Genomic DNA, 19,587 nt, shown 5'->3' with positions numbered 1-19,587 from the left:
GCCTCTATTTTTCATTTTGTCTCTTAAAATGGGTGATAATGCACTTGCTCTCTACCCTCCTAAACGGAACTTCCTAAGGAAATGGGCAATAAGTTCTTGGACAAAAGGGGCACTTTATTCTAAGAAGTTAGAATAAAGTAAAAATGACAACTGTCATTCCACCTCCTTGGTCAAGACCAAAAGAGAAATCTGCTCTCAGCCATATGGGTGCAGCTGAGGAGACTGTTAGCTGGAGGTGCTAGCCTTCTTCCTAGGCAGTGTCCTCTAGGTCTGGCCCCAGGATCCAATGTGGATGATAAATTGTGTGGTGGCTGCTTGATAGCCAAATACTTGGTAAAATGATATTCTCTAGAGTTTCTCTACTCAAGAGAAGGGGGAACTCAGATTTCCCTTTTTGTTCCCCCCAAAAGGAGGAGTCTTATATCCAGTATTCAAAAGACTGGATAGCCAATTCAACATTTTCCCCAATTCACAGAGCTCCAAAGCCTTCAAAGAAGTACCCTATATAATGGTACTTATTTTGTGCCTGAAAACTCTGAGTTTCCAGAGCATAGCCTGCCATGGACCTCCCACATAGTGTAGAGTTAACGTGACACAGCCAAACAGCTAAGAGTATAGGCTTTGCAGCTAGATTTAGATTAAATATTAGCTCTGCCACTTAATAGCTGGGTGACCTTGATCAAATTATTTAACTGCTTTTGTGCCTCAGTTTTATCATCTATTAAAAAGGAATAATAATAGTAGCTACTTCATTCGGTTATTACGGGGATTAAATGAGTTTATATGTAATATATGTAATTGGCTTGTATAGTGTCTGCAATGTATTTGCTATGATGATGACCATCATCATCATCAAGCCTTCACATTTAGCAACTAAGATAGATCTGCTTTCAGTAAAAAATCAACATGACAAGAATAATACTATCTGAGAGGAGCAGAGACAGAGACAAGTCAATTTTCTGAGCCAATTCAGAATCTGCTGTTTGAAAATTACACAATAAGTAACTACCTCTCAGGGTCCTCTTGACTATCAACCAAAAAGGTAGCATCCCTATCATTTATCAAAAGGTATAATAAAAAATAGAGTTGCCCTTCTAGCATGTTGTCAGAAATAAATCCCTTAGGTTTAGAAAATGAATGGCTCCATTTCGTCTTGGACTTTATAGCAGTTAGAGACCTATTATCTCCCAATTCCAAGGGCATTATCTCCCCAAACTATCTGTGTTGCTTCTGTTCATTATTACTATGTAAATGAGATTAATAGAAGCTTCATTTGAATTCTCCTCTGCAAATCAAAAGAGGAATCACTAAATAATAAAATCTCAAAAGAGCAGGTAACTCTTACTATTAAGCTGGCATGAATCTATATTCAGAATTTCAATACCGATTACAGATTATTTTTCTAGTTAAATAACATGTGTGACAAGGGTATTTTAACTAGGATAATAGTAGTCTTTAAACTATCTTGTGGAATAATTTTTTAAAAATCAATTTGTTTAAACGCCAGTTACTACCATTGTTCTAAGATAATAAAGGGTTCTTTTATCTCAGAGACTAATTTAAAGAAAGAAAAAAAGCTGCAGGTCTACAAAGAATGACATAGTACCACTTTGATAAAGCCTTCCATTTTTCTCAAGGTGTGGAGGTGGGAAGTGAGGGTAAGAGAAGGGAAAAATATCAATCTTTTTTGGACCGTGATTCTACTGCACCCTTAAAGAAAATAATTTTCAGTATGTAAAGAGAGAGAAATCATAGGCGGTGTCACATTGCATCATTCTTAGGACAGAGGTGCTGTGCTGGGAATGTCTGCCAACAGTTTGATTCTATTGGCTCAAGCTGGAGATTCTGCTATCCTGGCCCTATCTCCTGTCCTGTGTACATGGAAATACAGGTGGTGGTGACTTCTAGGAACACACTTTCCAGAGCGGGACAACTCAGTTTCTCCTTCTACAAAAGCAAAGAGAGTTAATCCATCAAGGAAGCATAAGTTTCTTTTTACGTGTTCGATGTGTACACAATTCTCAGAGAATGGATGTGTTGGTCAGGGCAGCTTCGGTTGCCAGTGAGAGAATCCTAATTCACAGATGAAGTAAAATGGGGATAAAAAAAAAAATCACCCAAGGGATGGTCTAGCTTCAGGCATTCCAAGATCCAGGAGCTCAAATAATATGCTCTTAGGACCCCAATCACTGTCTCCATCTCTTAGCTACTTGCCTCCAGTTAGCTTCATTCTCAAAAAAAAAAAAGAAAAAAAAGAAAAAAAAAATCTTGCCTGGCAGCAAGATCCACATGGCTCATAGGACTTAAAGTTGTAGATTCTAGAGAGAGAATAGGATTCTCTTCCCCAGAATATGCCACAATCCTTGAAAGCTGTCTGGGAAGAAGAGGCTCATGATAGACTCACAAGGAGTGAGGGAAAGCTACCTCCCTAAAGGAGAAAATGCTAGGAGGAAAAAAAAGAAGCAGCAGATGTCTGCTGCATTAGGAAAGACTTTGAATTAAAGATAATTATATTGTTCTGATTTAGGATTCCTCTCCAGTATTAACATGAAAAAACAGAAACATCCTTTAATAAAAAGAGACCAAGAAATCATCTTTGGTACTTTAGGGAAAAAAAAGAGAGAGAGAGAAGTGAAAAAGAATTATTTTGGATAGTCAATTTAGCATTTGTATATTCCCTGCTGGGCTAAATTAATAGATGTCCAGTGTAGTGATGTCTAAAACTAGGTGGCTGACAGTGTTGCTCAGAACTAACTCTTCCCCTCTTTCCTATGTCAGCTCCTCCAAAACACCAACAAGCCTCTCCACGGCTCTCAGGGGCTTCCACAGTAGAATGAAGTCATGAAATAAATTCACATTAAAGTTCTCTTGGCTTATTGACCCTCCTAAGGTCAGGGGTGGGGGTGGGGGTAGGAAAAGATTATTATCCTCAGATTTTCAGAATTGATGCTTGAATGGTGGACTCTGCTCTGTTTTAGAGATGGACTTTTCCCTCCAGATACTCTGAAATCATCAATTACCCTCTTTGCCTGATGGCAAAACCAGTCTTGTTCAGGCTTCTGGCCCCAGTCAGAGTTGCAGGATGACCCTGGTTTCCCAGTTAACCAGCTAAAATTTCAAACTCTCCTTGGTACCAGAAAACCCTCAGTTGCTTTAGTTTGGTGGAGGATGGTTAGAGGAGGGGAAGACAGCTTGAGAGGAGAATTCTGCTCTACTTATCCTACTAGGATTGGTCCAGGATAACCTAATCCGAGGAAGTCACTAGACAGGGAGTGAGGAGCAACTTCACCAAAACGTATGGAGCAGACGTCATTTCTTTGAGACGGCTTCGGAAAGTGTCAGAGCTGCTCATGACAGTATCCATAGCTAACACTTCCCGAGTTCTATCATTATACCAGCCGCCATTCTAAGTGCCCTACATGCAATATCTCATATGTTGCCACAAAACCCTTGAGGACAGATAACTTACCCAGCATCACACCACTAGTCAGTGGCAGAAGCTGGAAAGTGAATCACATACTTTGGCTCCAATACCTGTATCATCTGACACCTACACTTCATCTAATACTGATGGGCAGGGAACCGGCAGCAAGGCTGACAAAAAGTTGGTGTGGCCACATACCAGGGATTCATGTGCAAACGACAGCTTGCCCTCATTTATGTTTTATAATTCCTATTTTTAATCTTCAGACATGGGACCAGATGTGCAGGAGAAATTGCCATGCAAGCAAATAATCACAAGTGTGGGGTCGGAGTTGCATACAATTCCAAAGTTGGAGGTAAAGCAGACGGTTGCTCCTAGAGTTGTGAACTTTAATTTGAGTCTTGCATCACCTGGTGTAAATAAGGGGGGAAGGGGGCTTTCAACAACCAGAGGAAGAAATGAATTCCATGTAAAATATGCTTCAGGATTTAAGTGTGATTTGCAAACAAATCAAAGGTCTGGATTCCTAAAAAATGATAGCTGAATATAGCCTACACATCTTTGTGGGGAGAAAAATGGAAATGTTGAAAGCTTTTGAACCAAAGCTAATTTTCTCTGTGTGCTAATTTACAAGGGTTTGTTATTGAGTGCTTGCTAAGGGAACAGAAGGAGGAGGTAAATTTAGGCAAAGACTTTCCCTGCCTCTCAATTCTGTCATTCTTCATTTCATAGCAAATAACTGTCTTAAGAAAATAAAAGAATACATACTGGTTACATGAAGAAGCCAAAGGTTATCTTTGACAGCACAGATTTAGAATCTGTGTCCTTGTGGGGAAACATACTAAGTTCCATCGGGGCAATGTAATAGAGGAATTATTTACAAGACTTAAGGGACATTATCACTATATTGTACACCTGAAACTAATATAACACTGTATGTTAACTAACTGGAATTAAAATAAAAACTTTATAAAAAAAAGAGTAAAGGGAAACCAATAAGGGGTAACAAATGAAGACAGATGTTATCACCTTTAGGCCTAAAGGAGCAAGGGGAAGGAGAGGTCAGTGGCAACTGGAGAAAGTTGGGGCCATAGGAGAGAACCACTGGACAGGAGCTGTGGCCCTGAGTGTAACAACAGGGCTTCTTCTAGGCAAGGAGGATCCCAGGGAATGAGTACCTCGCTCTCCCCTCATCCCCCAGCCTCCTGCTGCTGTCTTCCCGCTGACTGATGCCAGTGGGAAGGCAAGAGAACCCAATGATGCAGTCCACGTTCCTGTGAGGATGGGTGGACGGTGGACTGGCAGGGGCTCACAGAGAATATAATCATTGTCTCTCCTCTTTTCACTATCCCTACCTTGGGCTTTCACAGTTAGGCTAGCAACTTTGAGTTTAGTTTGTTTTCCAAGCTACAATAGAAAAGATCATCTGTAGAATATGCCAGTGACAGTAAAGCTCCTTTAAACTCTGCATAAGTATACCTTGAATTTGATTATGACTTCCTTTTAAGAAATCAAATGAACACGCATTGTGGCACATATAATGAATCTCTCCCTAATTCAGCACACTATTACATTTTGTGTCATTCCTGATCCCTCTGATACCGGCATTGTCAAAATGCTGTGTGATTCCCCCCCCTTTTTTTAAGTGCTGTGTTAATTTTTAAAAAATGAAGACAGAGCACAAATCAGGTAATCACCTAGAGAAATACTTCCCTTTTTAAGGCATGATGAACTATCTAGCTATAGTTTGTGAGAGAATCTTCTGATCCCTTCATTTTATAGAGGAGTAATCAGAAGGAAGATTCTCAAGGTAATAGCTAGTTTGTGGCAGTGCAAAACTAAAACACAAGACTTCTGATTCCAAGTCTACTGAGATTTTTTTCATTATTCCACCCTTTGATGATCTAGCCCCAAATGCATTTTTAAATAATACTTTTCACTTAGTAGGCACCACTGACTCTACAACACATTATAGGTGGTGTACTCTGTAAGTTAACAGGTTGGATTTGGGTGCTACATTTCTGGGATTCAAGTTCCACCTCCCCAGTTTCAAGTTGTGTGACCCTGAGCAAGTCTTTGTCCCTCTCTGGACTTATAGTCCACCTGTAAAATGGGGAAAATTATGGCACGCATCTCAAATGGTTGTCCTAAAGATAGAGGAATCCATATGTTTAAGGCCTCAGCATGGTAGCTGCATATAGTATATCCTCAAGGCACATCAGCTGCTATTATCCCCATTTTAAAAATTGAAGAAATTGAGGCACAAGAGGTTAAGTGGCTTGCCCAAGATCACACAGCTAGTAAGTGGAGCTGGGATTTTTCTTTTTTCCAAAACAAATTTTTAACCAGTTTTGTTTTAATCAATATGACTTCTGCTAATTATGTTAATTGCATGTTCTTTTACCTATGCTCCATAGTAAATAATAGCATGCAAATATAAGGCTGTGCACTCTACTACATGATCAGCCTGAAGCCAGGAATAACCCGGTAGTTGCCTGTATCAGTCTAAATTGCTTTTGCCTTCCTGGCTCTTGAATACATAAGTCTGATGACAGGTGACAGCCTGTTAGAAAGTACAAAGAGCTACCACGTCTGCCTTCTCCTAATGAAAAATGATTCCCCCTCAGGAGCAAAATCCATGGCAATGATTTCATCCTTGAGATTATTTAGAAGAAAAGGAAGCATGTTCCTTGAAAATGTTTCTCAGCAAACACATAAAAGAATGGCCTCTGGGTTATTTTTAATCAGTGCTCAGAAACAAGAGTTCTTTCCCTATTTGTTAGTTTCCTTTTGTGGGTAGATCTTTTCAAGCTACACAGTGTCCCATACAGAATCCTTCATAGGGCACAGGCTGGGCAACAGTCGTTCATGGTATAGTCATGAACAGACAGGTCAAGGGAGGGCTGTTTGATGCCTCTTTCCAAAAGCTGTCCTGTCATTTTCAGGTTATTGGGGTGGCGAAGGGAGGGGAGACATTTTGTAATCAGTGAAGATCATGGTCCCTGCTTAGTGCATATAGTTATCTCTAGAGGGCAGATACCAAAGCTTATGGAGGCAGTGACTTGTATCTTCCTTCTGTGCTCATAGCAGCCTGATCACAGGCACTTGAGACCTCCAGTGGTTATCCTGTTTTTAACTCTTTTGAGAGTCTTCTATGAGTATTAAAAAAATGAAAATAAAATGAATATTAAGAGCATTATACCATTCGACATGTACACACTGACATCCACTTACTTGTTTCTTGTGTGATTTACTGCTCAGGCATAAGAATGCTGGATGGCATTGTGACTGACGCTATTGAAGCCAGTTCAATTGGATTCAATCCCGGACATGTGGATATTTACAGTGCCAGCTGGGGCCCTAATGATGACGGGAAAACTGTGGAGGGGCCTGGCCGACTGGCCCAGAAGGCTTTTGAATATGGTGTCAAGCAGGTAAGATGCTTAACACAGACCTGCCTGAAATGAAACCTGACCATTTGGATATGAAGGAAAGGGAAGAACACTCAGCTTATATGGAAAGAAATGGCTTTGAATTTCTTGTCGTTGCCTACAATTTGAAATGCACTTAGAGAGCCAAATCATTCTTCGGAGGGACAGAAGTTAAGGGTTAAGAGAGTTTTCCCCATTTGGGTCTAACATTCAACAGAGATTCTTTATACTCTTAGAATATTTACTTTAAAAAAATACTCTGGAAATAAAATTTTTAAAAATTAAAAAATAAACACAAGTAAGTAAATCAGAAAATAAATAAATAAAATTAAATACTCTGGATATGTCCTTTCTCATTTTCCTGCTGCTTTTGGATGTTTACACTAGGGACACTACTACCCAGACTTCTTTCAACTCTCTGGAAATGCATCCTAAAATATAGCTATGTGCTACTTCCCATTTTGTATGTGCCTGGTGCGGACTTGTGCCTTGCTGGTGTTGCTCTGTTTACTGCATTCTTAGCAGGATTCTAAGGCCTCGTTCTGCACAGGATCAAACAAAAGTAGAAACTCTGGAGAGCACAGATTGAGAAGTCATAGAAAGAGTAGCCTTGACGAGTTGCATTCAATTGAAGAGTCCCTTTTAATGCAGCTGCAAAACAGATCTGAATAATGCCTGATTTTGTCAATCAGTCAGCCAGAAGATGCAAGCAGGAAGAAAGAGAGGAAGTTCAAAGATTCAAACACGGTGACATAAGCCAAGGGAAGAGTGCAAAAATATGAGTGAGTGCTAAAGGCCAGAGTATGAACCTGCACAGTAAGGAAAAGAAAGAAAAGCACTCACTCAGACCCATGCCAGGGAGGGCCCAGGGGAGGGAAGACCGGCAGAGTCGCAGCCCAGGGACTTCTCCTACGCAGTCTCCTGAGGCTTCCCACGGGGAGGCTGGAGGACCTAGAGTGGAAACGGACTCCAAATAACTCTCTCTGAGAACCTCATGCATGTATTTGTGGGGGATTTCACTGGGGTGTTCCAGTGATCCCAACAGATGACAGATGTGATGTAGTCTGGCTTTTCCTTTAGGGGAGACAAGGAAAGGGCTCCATCTTCGTGTGGGCTTCTGGGAACGGGGGGCGTCAGGGCGATAACTGTGACTGCGATGGCTACACGGACAGCATCTACACCATCTCCATCAGCAGCGCCTCGCAGCAAGGCCTGTCCCCCTGGTACGCCGAGAAGTGCTCCTCCACCCTGGCCACCTCGTACAGCAGCGGCGATTACACCGACCAGCGAATCGTACGTTGTCTTGTCTGGCTCCTCTGCTTAGGTAGGAGAGCACAGCTTGCGTTTGGCAAGATCCTTTGGTCGGTACCTCTGGTCAAATTGATTTGCTTAAGCTTTAAGCTTGAGGACTCAATTGGAGAGACTCCCGCTGTACTCACCCGAAAGGCTAGCATCTAGTGGGAAGTCTTCTCTCTCAAGGATAATGACGCCTCTGCCAAGACGATGTTGCCTCTCTGTCATTTTTAAACTCAGCCCTGAGAAGCCACTCAGTTGTCATTACATACAGCCAAGAATCCAAATGTCTATTCTGCTAGTGTGATGCCTCCCTGAAAATAGCCTTAAAGGAGATTTCAGGGTTGCAGGGGCTTTCCCACCCTTGTACTTGGTGATCCTTTAATAGCAGGGATATTGTCTGACTTGCCCTTTAGCAGATGATAAAAATACAGAGCACACACTAGCTACATCTCCTAAGAATGGATGACCTGCAGGAAAATAACAGTCTAAATTTCCCCCAAGATGAACTTCTCAGCGTCTGAATAAACAGCTCGGGAAGGTTATATGCTCAGAGAGCATCTCTAGCCCACACTTGGCTGTGCCTTCACTTCTATGAGTCAGACTGCCAAGGGCAATTACTGGATTTCCCTTCAAGGGCACAGTGATGAAGGGCCATCCGGGGGCTCTGAGAGCAAAGAGAGGGACTTCTAATTCTAAAATATATGGCCCCAAACTTAACTCCTGATGTAGAAAGAACCAGCCGGCTAAAGCCTGTACATTGTAATCTCAGTGGAATAATAGGTCATGATTCAATGAGAGTGTGGGTGAACCCCATAATAATTAGACATTGGAATGTGTGTAAAATTCCTATGAATGGCATCTCGAAGAAAATTGTCAGTACTCTTTTTTCATACAAGATCACTATTCTGGAATTCTGCCCATTTCTGCAACTCACTCTAGTTTAGATGGTAAAACCCTAGGCTCAACTTAAAAGCACTGGCCCCCTTCTCATGCCCAATTCAATTACTCAAATAATAGATGGTGATGTTCTCTCCAGGAATTGTTTACGACAGGAGTAGTTGTTAGCCTTTGAAAGAGGCGTATCAGACATGTGTCCCCCTTGTGTTCAGAGCCCCTGGGGGTGTCTAAAGTTGCTTTGCAGAAAATGGCCTGGTAGGCATTTCAGTCAGCATTGCACAGACTGGCCCTCAGCTGAGCTACTGCACTCTGAAGCCCGAGGAAGTTTCCATCTTCGTAAAGATCTCTCCTTAGGTAAGTCAGCCAGAGGAGTGACAGCTGGTGGATTCTATTTGAGACACTGGCAATAACATAGCCTTTGTCTTACGCAAACCCCATCCTCAGCTCAGTCAGCTCTGGGGGCTTACGTGCGTCAGTAGGGAAAAAGAGCAGCCTTGCTTCCTCAGCCCTCTAAGGAGCAGTGCCGCCATAACTTGCGAAATTCAGTGACTCCAAGTGGGAAGCCAAAGGAGGTGATAATAGAACAAATTATTTTTTTACACCTCCCTCCCACACATTGAAATCTCTAGCTAAAAATGATAATGTGGGAGCCCGGGTGGGTGTCTTGTTAGTAATCCTTTGGCCTGGTGACTTGCTCAACCAGCACCACTGTGGTCCTTAAGGCAGCCTGATTGGAAGTCTTTTTGGTTTCTTCCCTTCAGTCTTGGCAACCTCTTCATTAAGCTAACATTAGCCCGGGTAATTCCTTACATGCAGTAATATTGTGTAAGAATGCTTTCACAGACAGGATCTCATTTCGACCTCAGAATATGAGTCAGGAAATGTCAACCTCATTCTATAGAGTGACATGCCCATGGGACACATCTACTGAGTAGCAGTTTTACAATTTGAAACCAGATCAGAGTCTAGCACACTCTTTGGTTGAAAAACACCATTTTCACCGAAGTGCAAATATGCTAACTCAGGGCCATCAAATTATGTCAACAGTGAGCGCAAACTACACACTGAACACATTTTGTGCAAGTAGCTCAAGTGGCCCAAATCAGATGGTTTTCCATCCTTGTGCCGAAGAGAGTCAAATGTCAATTCTGAAGGCAAAAGGGAATTTTGCATGAGGCAGAATTTCTAAATATGCCAGACCACACACAATGGACCTGATGATTAATGGGCCAGCATGATTCACAGTGATTTTGAAACTGTCCCTTCTTCACAGACAGCGTTTCGTTTGGGAAACTCAGAAGAGAAAATATTCATAGTGGGAGTACTTCAGACCCAGAAAAGGCAGTCTGATGCCAGAATTATAGACAAGTTGCATATAGAGGAGCATGAACTAAAATATCAGCAGATGGCAAACATCCGCCTGTGGTTTAGAGGAGGAAGTAGGGAAGCGAATCAGCTGAGTTTCCTGATCATAGCAGATGCGGCCATAGGTAGGGTTAACCCCCAGGGAGAGGGGCACCCTCCTCACATGTTCTCCCGCATTTCTTTCCCTCCGGATGCTACCCAGACAAGTGCTGACCTGCACAACGACTGCACAGAGACCCACACGGGCACCTCGGCCTCGGCACCCCTGGCTGCTGGCATCTTCGCTCTAGCGCTGGAAGCAAAGTAAGGTCCAGGAAACTTGTAATCACCTTTGCTGCCTCTCCTTCTTCTTATTAACAACATATCTTGTTTTCTGAGTTATGGTTACAATAGAAAACTTAGGAAACTATAAAAAATAATCATAAAAATAAGCTCTCTTCCTGTTAACATCCCAATGTAGATTTAACACACACATATCTTACAAAATTGGGACCTCCGCATACACATAATTGCAATTTTTTTAAATCTACCCTATAATCTTTTAAGAGCACATTCTCATGACTAAATCAATGTTCCTTGACCTTTACAAATTCATGCTTTCCTCCCAATTTCCCTCCCACTCAGCTGCAAGGTCTTTTCACTTCTGTTTCTTCCCACCAGGAGAGACTTGGTGCAGATAACTTCCTGTGGGTAGTATTGGGAACAACAAGCTTATAGAACTTCCTTTTTTTTTTTCCAGATTATATAAGCCCAGTCCTAGAGCTGATCTAACATCTCAAAGGACATGAGAATTAAAAACAGAATTTTTATCTTTTTGTAGTATCTCATTATATAAATGCAAATTATATTAAAGTCATTGAGTTATGTTTAGATACCCTCTTTCATCCATAAATATTGGTAATATCCTCAGGACAAACACCCCTGATTAGAATTTCTGGGTCAAAGGGTGTGCATGTTTTAATGATTTTGGTACACAATGACAAGTTACTGTTCAGGAAGATTGTATCATTTTATTTTCCCACCAACTCTGTATGTGTAAAAGCGCCAATTTCCTTACCAAAGTTACTTTTATCATCTTTTAAATGTTTGCTATTTTGATAGGAGAAAATGGTATCTCAACTTTATATGCCTTCATTTCACTAGCAGTGAAGCTCAGTATCTTATATTCTTTGGCCATTTGTCATCTGTGATTGCTCGTTTATGACCTTGATTTTGTTTTATGGCCTTAGTTTCAAGAAGTTATTAATGCTTGGTTAGTTTGACATTTACCTTTTAATTTTATTTATAAGTAATTTTTATTGCAATGAAGTTAGTATGTGTACAGTTATATTTGTCTGTCCTTTTAAGGCATTTTCCTTTGCTTTCATGCTCAGAAAAATATTTACAACCCCAAATTTGATAAACATTTATTGATATGCCTTTTATTATGGTTCCTTTACCATATATAAGTTTAAATTCCCCTCGAATTTTAGTGTGTGATGTTAAAAAGGGATTTAACAGTATACTTAACAGTATTTCGTTCCTCATATTGGTTACCCAATAGTCCACCTCTTAATACAGAGGGAAAACAATCTAACTGATGCACACTGTGTACCCACAGCTTTTTATTTGTCCTTGTTTCTGCTTTCTGGTGGTGAGAACACTTTAAACATATAGTCAGATGCTATGGTTGCATGATAGAGGAAGTGGTGAAATTTCTAAGTTACTATTATCCTTCCTAATAAGAAGGTTATCCTAGAAGAATATCTATATTCTCTAGAGAGAGAACAAAGCATTCTCCTCATGTCATATTCAGTAGACAAGGTTCATAATAGCAGAAAAATAGAATACCTTAGCCTCTGCCATAGCTGGAAAACCCCTGAAGTTGCTAAGTCTTTGTTCTGGAGAGTCCAACATAGATCCAAGAGCCCTGGGGCCACCTGTGAGTTATAGTTTTGTCCTGGTATCTCAGCTATGAGATGGCCACAGTGGCTAAGAAAGACAGGCCTAGCAAGGTTTGTACCAAGAATTCACCCACTTGGAGGGGCTGGGAAGATGTCTGGTAAGGGAAGAGCAAATCCAGGGGCTCAGTCAGAAACAGGGACACTGGAAGCTCTGGGGCCCAGCAGAAGAGCTAAATTCAGAATGTGAGTTTATTTGTAACAGGAAGGGAATGGACAGGGGGCAGAGTCTATGAACACAAGGGAAAATGGCATTAGCAGATCCTTGAATTTGGATTCAGAGAAAAATAATCTAAGCACTCAAAAGTGCAAGGAACACATGGCTTCAGGTTCTAGGCATATCACTAGCTATGTGACCTTAGGCAAGTTAATCTCCAATTGAGGGCTTAATTTACCATCTAGAAAATGGAGGGGTCGAATCATACCATTTTTTTTCAAACCTCTTTCCTTTATAAGATTCTCTGATTTGAAATTGAAGGTATCAGCAAATAAAGATCATCCAACATGAATTGTTGAGTTTGGTGGTGAAAAGTCCAGAGTAGAAGAAAATAAGTTTCAATGAAGGCAAGCAGTTTCATAGAGGTGGTAAAATAGTCTTAGGATATTTATGATTTGAGGATATAAGCTGTTAGTTCCAAGGAGCTATTAAAAAAAAAAATCCTTAAAATTTTAAGTCTTCTCTACCCAACACCTATCAGATGCATGTAAATGTAACTAGCCAGGCCTAAGCCATCCTTGTCTAGTGACCAGTATAATAGAAACACCCATCTCACTGAACAGATATAATATTAATTTCATGTAAGAACCGAAAAATTTAAAATTGTAACCTCTGATTTCTAAAATTTCAAACTTTTTTCTGTGCAAGGAGAACATGATCTAAGAATCATCTAGCCTCATTAACTTCAGTTAATTTTTAATAGGTTAGTTTTAAAGCAGCAGCTTCATGGATTGCTCTGAAATAACATGGATGAGTTTCCAGCAGTTCATGAACTTCTTTGAAACTAGATGCAGAATTGCTTGTGTGTATATGACATTTTTCTGAAGGAATGGCTTGTAGGGTCTATCAGATTCTCACACTGTTCATGATTTAAGAGAGATTAAGAATCCATTATCTCCCTGGTGCATATAATAAGAATTTAATTCCTTTCTTTTGAATTCAATCATCAGTAAGATAGACATAATCTAGCTTACATTTTCTATACTTCATGCCAAAGTACAGGGAAATTCTTGAAGTGTCCGTTCTCAAATAGATGGTTTTCTGAACTCTATTCAATTGTCTATACGGAGATGATTATTTCAGAAACTCTGAATGCCAGTATTTCTAGAAGTGCCCCTAGATAATCAAGATCGGGAGAAATAATTTAACCAAGTGCTGCTAAAGGAACAACTATGGATACTGAAGAACAATGGTGGGCTAAATTTATCAAGAATAATAACGTTAGGATTTGTCAGGTTCTTCCTATGGGCTGGACACTGCGCTAACCTCTTTGTGTGCAATACTAATTCAAACCCTTACAACAGCCTTGTGAAAAAGAAATCATTAGTCGCATTTTATAAAAGAAGAAACTGAGGCTTAGAGAGGTTGAGGAATGTAACCAAGAGCCCGCAAAGAGATGCAAGTTCAGACCATCTCAAACCCGAGCCATGAACTACTGTCCCACACTGCCTCCCACAGCCCTGCAAGGGAGAGGAGATGCTCAATGGCAGTCTGCCATCCCCTCAAAGAAAGGGGCGTTAAGAAGACTGATACTGATCAAGGACCGCCATAACTCATGTGCTCCTGAGTTTCTCATAAATGGTTCCTTGTCACAAGCAGATTACTTATTATGCTACATTAAAGAAGACATAGCTGGGGCGCCTGGTCCTGGAGTCCCTGGATCGAGTCCCGCATCAGGCTCCCTGCTCGGCAGGGAGTCTGCTTCTCCCTCTGACCCTCCCCCCCTCTCATATGCTTGCTCTCTCTCATTCTCTCTCTCTCAAATAAATAAATAAATAAATCTTTAAAAAAAAAAAAAGAAGACATAGCTGGAATGCTGGGGAATGGGAAGAGGAGAAGGAAGGAGAAAGAATGGTTCCTGGCTCAAATATGTGTAGAGGAGTACTTTCCCTTCCTGGAGGAGTGTTTCTTGAACACCAGCGTAATCAATCACCTTAGGAGTTTAATTAGTAGACAGACTCCTAAATCCTAATGCCAGCCACTCAGATTCCTAAGTATCATATGTGGCCTAGGAATCCCTGTTTTTAACAAGTATCCCAGCCAGTTTTAATGCTGGTAGTACCTTCACTAAATTTCGAGAAACAGCTGTAAGAAGTTTTCCTATAATCTCATCCAGCTGTGGTTGTAAAGATGCTCGATAAGGTACTGAATAGGTGTATTATATATATATTTATAGATATATACAATGAGAGACAGGAATTCCTTGGACTAATGCCTCTGGCACCATTATTGTTAAGCAGTCAGTATACCTAAGAAAGATAGCAGGCAACAACCCCAGTCTTCTGAAGAGAGCAAAGGAATCAGAATAATTTTTAATAGAGAACAAAAATTCTGAAGTAAAACACTGAATCCCTTTATACCTGTGGAGGTATTAAACATACAGATGAACCAATCTTCTGTTTTCATGAAAGGCTAGAGGAAGGGAAATAGGATTTCAATGCTGCATAAAACCTTTGGATAAAGCACATCAAAGAAATCCTTGACTCAGAATTGTGCAATGTTGGAAAGTCTCCAGGTTAGAAAATCTTTAATATCTAGGCGTACTTACATGTGTTTAGAGGCTGAACCAGGTAGCAAGATTTTTCACATTAGAATTTTGTCTCCAGATTACTTTACCTACACTAATTAGAAGCAATGCTTAATTTCAATGTTTAATTCCATAACCCTTATTTTCTATAAACATATCCTTGATTAGCAACCTAATGCAGTTTTTAAAAATTTAATTATTGTGGATGCTGTTGAGCACTAATTAACAAAGGAAGGCTGTCAGGAATCAGATACACTATTGTTAGCAACTCCTTTTCATTTCTGAAAAGCAATCACACAAATGAAGAATAACTCTGTTAGGAAAACAAGCTTCATTTTCCTAATTGCATGACAGTGAAGCTCCCTTGAATATTTTACAAAGAATAGGTAAAAGAAAATAAAAATAATAAAACCTGCAACTAAATATAAAGTAAATGTTCTGCTATAGAAAGTCTATGCTTTGTGTTTGATTATTATAACCCTGCCTTCCTTATACCTCCCTAGTACACTTCCTCTTCCCAACTTCCATATACACACCTGTTTGCACTGATGGTCCAAATGGGAAATTGATGTGTTTCCCATTGACCACACTGATAAGAGGCTTTTAGATAAAACTTCCTTTAAAAAAACTGGAAGGAAGCAAGAATTTTAATAAGATGCTTCATAGAACAGAATTAGTTTCTGCATTGAGAAAATAGCCACTTCTGCTAAGCTAGTTAATTATTCCTTAATGTGGGTTGGCCAACATGGAAACACAATCTAAATGAAGTATTTATGATATTGGACAGATAGGAGGTCTGAATTGTAAAGAATTATGAAGATGATCATACTCAACCCTCTCGTCTTACAGAGGAGTCACCTCAGGCCCAGAGAAATGAAGTGACTTACTGAAGATCACATAGGTCTTTGGTAGGAAATTGTTTGATGTGCTTTCTGTTACTCCCTATTCTGACCTCATGATTTGAAATAACTTCTAATTGTCTGAATTGGTTATATGCCTGTGGGATTTTAACCAAGAACCAGACTCCTCAATGTTTAAGAATGTATGCTGCCTCTTTCTTGTCACTAGGGGATTGCTTAACCAGTACATTTTGGGCTCTGGGGAAAGATAGCATATTGAGCCAGATTCCCCTGATGGTTGTTACACGACTTAGTTCTAAGATGGAAAACCTAAAGACACACTTGGATATTTTTTGTTAAATAACACTTGATTGGCTTGATAGAAACAACACAGGTCTCAAAGCTAAGGAAAAACTTGTGATCTTGGAAGAATCTAATGACTAATAGCAGTAAGTTTTTAAAATTATTGGGGCCACCTAACACTTAGGCACATTCAATCATTCAACCAACCAATGTTTAATTCAGCATATACCCTAGGCCTGGCATTCTTCTGAATGGTACACATTAGAGAATTAGATAGATAAAAATCCCAGCCCTTCTTACAGCTATTTCTAACAAGGGAGACAGACATTAATAATATACAGAACAAATGAGTTGCACAGTATGTTAGAAGGTGGTAAGTACTATAAAAGAAAAAAAGAACCAGGATAAGGGAGCTCAGGAGTTTGTGAGGAGAATTGAAATTTTAAATAGAGTGATCTGGGAAGGCTGCATCTTCATTTTAATGGACCCAACATTCCCAAGTATGTCTGATGTATCTTACAATGCTGATAAATTAATCTTACCAAGACTTCTGATTATACCATTTCCTTGCTCAAAAATCCTTGATTCCCCATTGCCCAGGGAATAAAGTATAAGCTCCTTTTCCTGGCGTGCAAGGTCTTCACTATCTGGCTCAGTACTCTATCAAACACTTCCCTGCTCCCACCAACCAGACTACTCACTGTACTCTGGCCACAGCCTGCACTTTCTGCCTTGTAGGTTTTGTTTTCTTGCCCCATCCCTTTTCCATCTCTCCACTCCCTGACATTCTACCCAGTCTTCAAAATTCAGACAGAACACTTCCTTCCAGCAAAGCTTTCCCAGATCTTCCATCCCCAGAGTTCTTCCTCCTCTAATTCCTGTAATACATGACTCCATGAATACTGCATTCAGTGGATACATTAGAGTTATACAAAGACTTAGTCCTTTGCTGGATTGTAATCTTCCTAAACACAGGAACCACCTCCTTCGATATCCTTAAAGTATTCAGCATAGTACCTTGCAAGAGTGATCTCAAGTAGCTAAGAGTTTCTTGACAATTTGTTTGTTTTAAATTTTAATTCCAGTATAGTTAACATACAGTGTTATATGAGTTTCAGGTGTGAAATACAGTGATTTGACAGTTCTATGTATTACTCATTGCTCATCAAGATAAGTATACTCTTAATTTTGATATATAAGGAAAAGAGGCAAAAGTATTTAAGGATAGGTAACCAGACTGTGTCTTTAAAATGTGACTCTTCCTAAGAAAAATTCAAGGCCTCATCAGGGTACATAATGTTGAAAGTGCCAAGGCTGTTAATAGACAGCAGAAGACAGAAGACTGAAGACATAAAGGAAGTGTTGTCATTTAAAATTTTTGTTCCACTTAAATTTAAGTAATTAAAAATCAGGGACCAAATCCCACATTTCTACTATATTGAAGACCAAATTTTACTCATAGTAGGAGCTTAACTTAGATGGGAGAACTTTTCAGTACTGTATTTTAAATTCTGAATGAAAAGACATTCCAAAAGAAATACATACCAGAATTATGTAAGTATACTTGCAAAAGGCACTTCATAATCTGCAAACAGTAGATGCTTGTTTTTAACACTTACTTTTATAAGGAAACATAATTTTATTCCTGAAAAATATTCTGGGTCACTTCTCCTCCAGTCCAAATCTTACCTGGCGAGACATGCAACACTTGGTTGTCTGGACCTCTGAGTATGACCCACTGGCCAATAACCTTGGGTGGAAAAAGAATGGAGCAGGCTTGATGGTGAATAGTCGATTTGGATTTGGGTTGCTAAATGCCAAAGCTCTGGTGGATTTAGCTGATCCCAGGACCTGGACCAGTGTGCCTGAGAAGAAAGAGTGTATGGTAAAGGACAATGACTTTGAGCCCAGGTAAGTGTCTTTAGGAATTTTAAAGAAATGTGTGCCCATGGCAATATTTGATTATAACGTTTGTCACTCTGCCTAATTTTTTTCTCACCTACCCTTCTGAAGTAGATGGAGATAGCATTTGCCATAGTTCCCTGTGGGTCCATGGGAATCACTGAGAGATGGGAAATCTGCAAATCATATTAGCATGTTTCCATTTTCCATTTCCTGGCCTATCTACTTTCAGTTCAAGATGTATCATTGTTTTATATATTACTAAGAAAAATCACTGCCAATTAAACTATTACCAATGATCAGTTTTAAGATTAATCCCCAATTCAAAGATGTTATGGTAATTTTTTCAAAAAATGCATCTTAGAATTGATTAAATGTAGTACTTGTCAACCAGTATTATCCAAAACCTATTTCCAGAAGAGCCTCACTTCATGCCACAGTACTGTGTGATTCATGATTTCTCTTTTGTGAAGGATCCTCTATCATACTGCTTTTACAGAGACTATATCCAGCTAAAGAAGCAGAATCTGGAATAACTGTTTTGTTGATTTTATCAAGGCAACCATGATTTTACTAAAGACCCACTCACAGAAAATATCTGAGGGTGGGAGCCCTGGGGAACATTCATTATGGAGATAGTATCATTTCTTAAGAGGGTCGATTGGAGTAATAATGGACCACTTTTTGATGGGTCCAAGGCAAACCTGCCTGAATTCAATTCCACAGCAAAAAGCATTGTATTCTTGTATCTGTGCTCCTTACCATTTTCTTTTCTATTTTATCTTCTTGTGGTAAGAACACTTAACATGAGATCTACCCTCTTTAATTTTTAAGTGTACAACACATTATTGTTGATTCTAAGTACAGTTGTTGTATAGCTGATCTCTAGAACATATTCATCTTGCTTAACTGAAATTTTATGCCCGTTGATTAGTAACTCTCCATTTTCCCCTTCCCCTACACCCATGCAACCACAATTCCACTTTTTGAATCTATGAATTTGACTATATTAGATACCTCATGTAAGTGGAATTATGCAGTATTTCTCTCTCTGTGGCCTGTTTATTTCACCTAGCATAATGTCTTCAAGGTTTATCCATATTGTTGTACATTGAAGAATATCCTTTTTGTAAAGCTAACATTCCATTGTGTGTATATACCACATTTTCTTTATCCTTTCATCTGCTGATAGACATTTAGGTTACTTCCACATCTTGGCATTGTGAATAGTGCTGCAATGAACACGAGATGTCTTCAAGATCCTGTTTGCAATTATTTTTGGATAAATATCCAGAGGTGGTATTGCTGAATCATATGGTAGTTCTCTTTTTAATTTTTTGAGAAGCCTCTATACTGTTTTCAATAGTGGCTGTACCACTTTGCATTCCCACCAATTGTGCAAGGGTTCCAATTTCTCCACATCTCTTCCAACACTTGTTGTCTTTT

At 39.7% G+C, this 19,587-nt stretch overlaps 1 protein-coding gene across 1 annotated transcript in view; it reads left to right on the top strand.

Moving 5' to 3' along the window:
• PCSK1 (proprotein convertase subtilisin/kexin type 1) overlaps positions 1–19,587 on the top strand; it is a 41,589-nt gene that overhangs the window by 12,270 nt on the left and 9,732 nt on the right. The window contains exons 6-10 of the mRNA XM_045899040.3: positions 3,691–3,779; positions 6,686–6,858; positions 7,936–8,148; positions 10,616–10,716; positions 17,917–18,150. Of these exons, the coding sequence (XP_045754996.1) occupies positions 3,691–3,779; positions 6,686–6,858; positions 7,936–8,148; positions 10,616–10,716; positions 17,917–18,150 (810 nt within the window). The remainder of the gene's footprint in view (positions 1–3,690; positions 3,780–6,685; positions 6,859–7,935; positions 8,149–10,615; positions 10,717–17,916; positions 18,151–19,587) is intronic.

The sequence above is a fragment of the Mirounga angustirostris genome, unplaced genomic scaffold (genome assembly GCF_029215605.1).
Source record: "Mirounga angustirostris isolate CCGP_5_RB_7025 unplaced genomic scaffold, mMirAng1.0.hap1 SCAF_7, whole genome shotgun sequence".
NCBI classification, from domain to species: Eukaryota; Metazoa; Chordata; class Mammalia; order Carnivora; family Phocidae; genus Mirounga; species Mirounga angustirostris.
The sequence above is the reverse complement of the archived record's forward strand: the minus strand, read 5'-3'. Positions and strand labels throughout refer to the sequence as shown.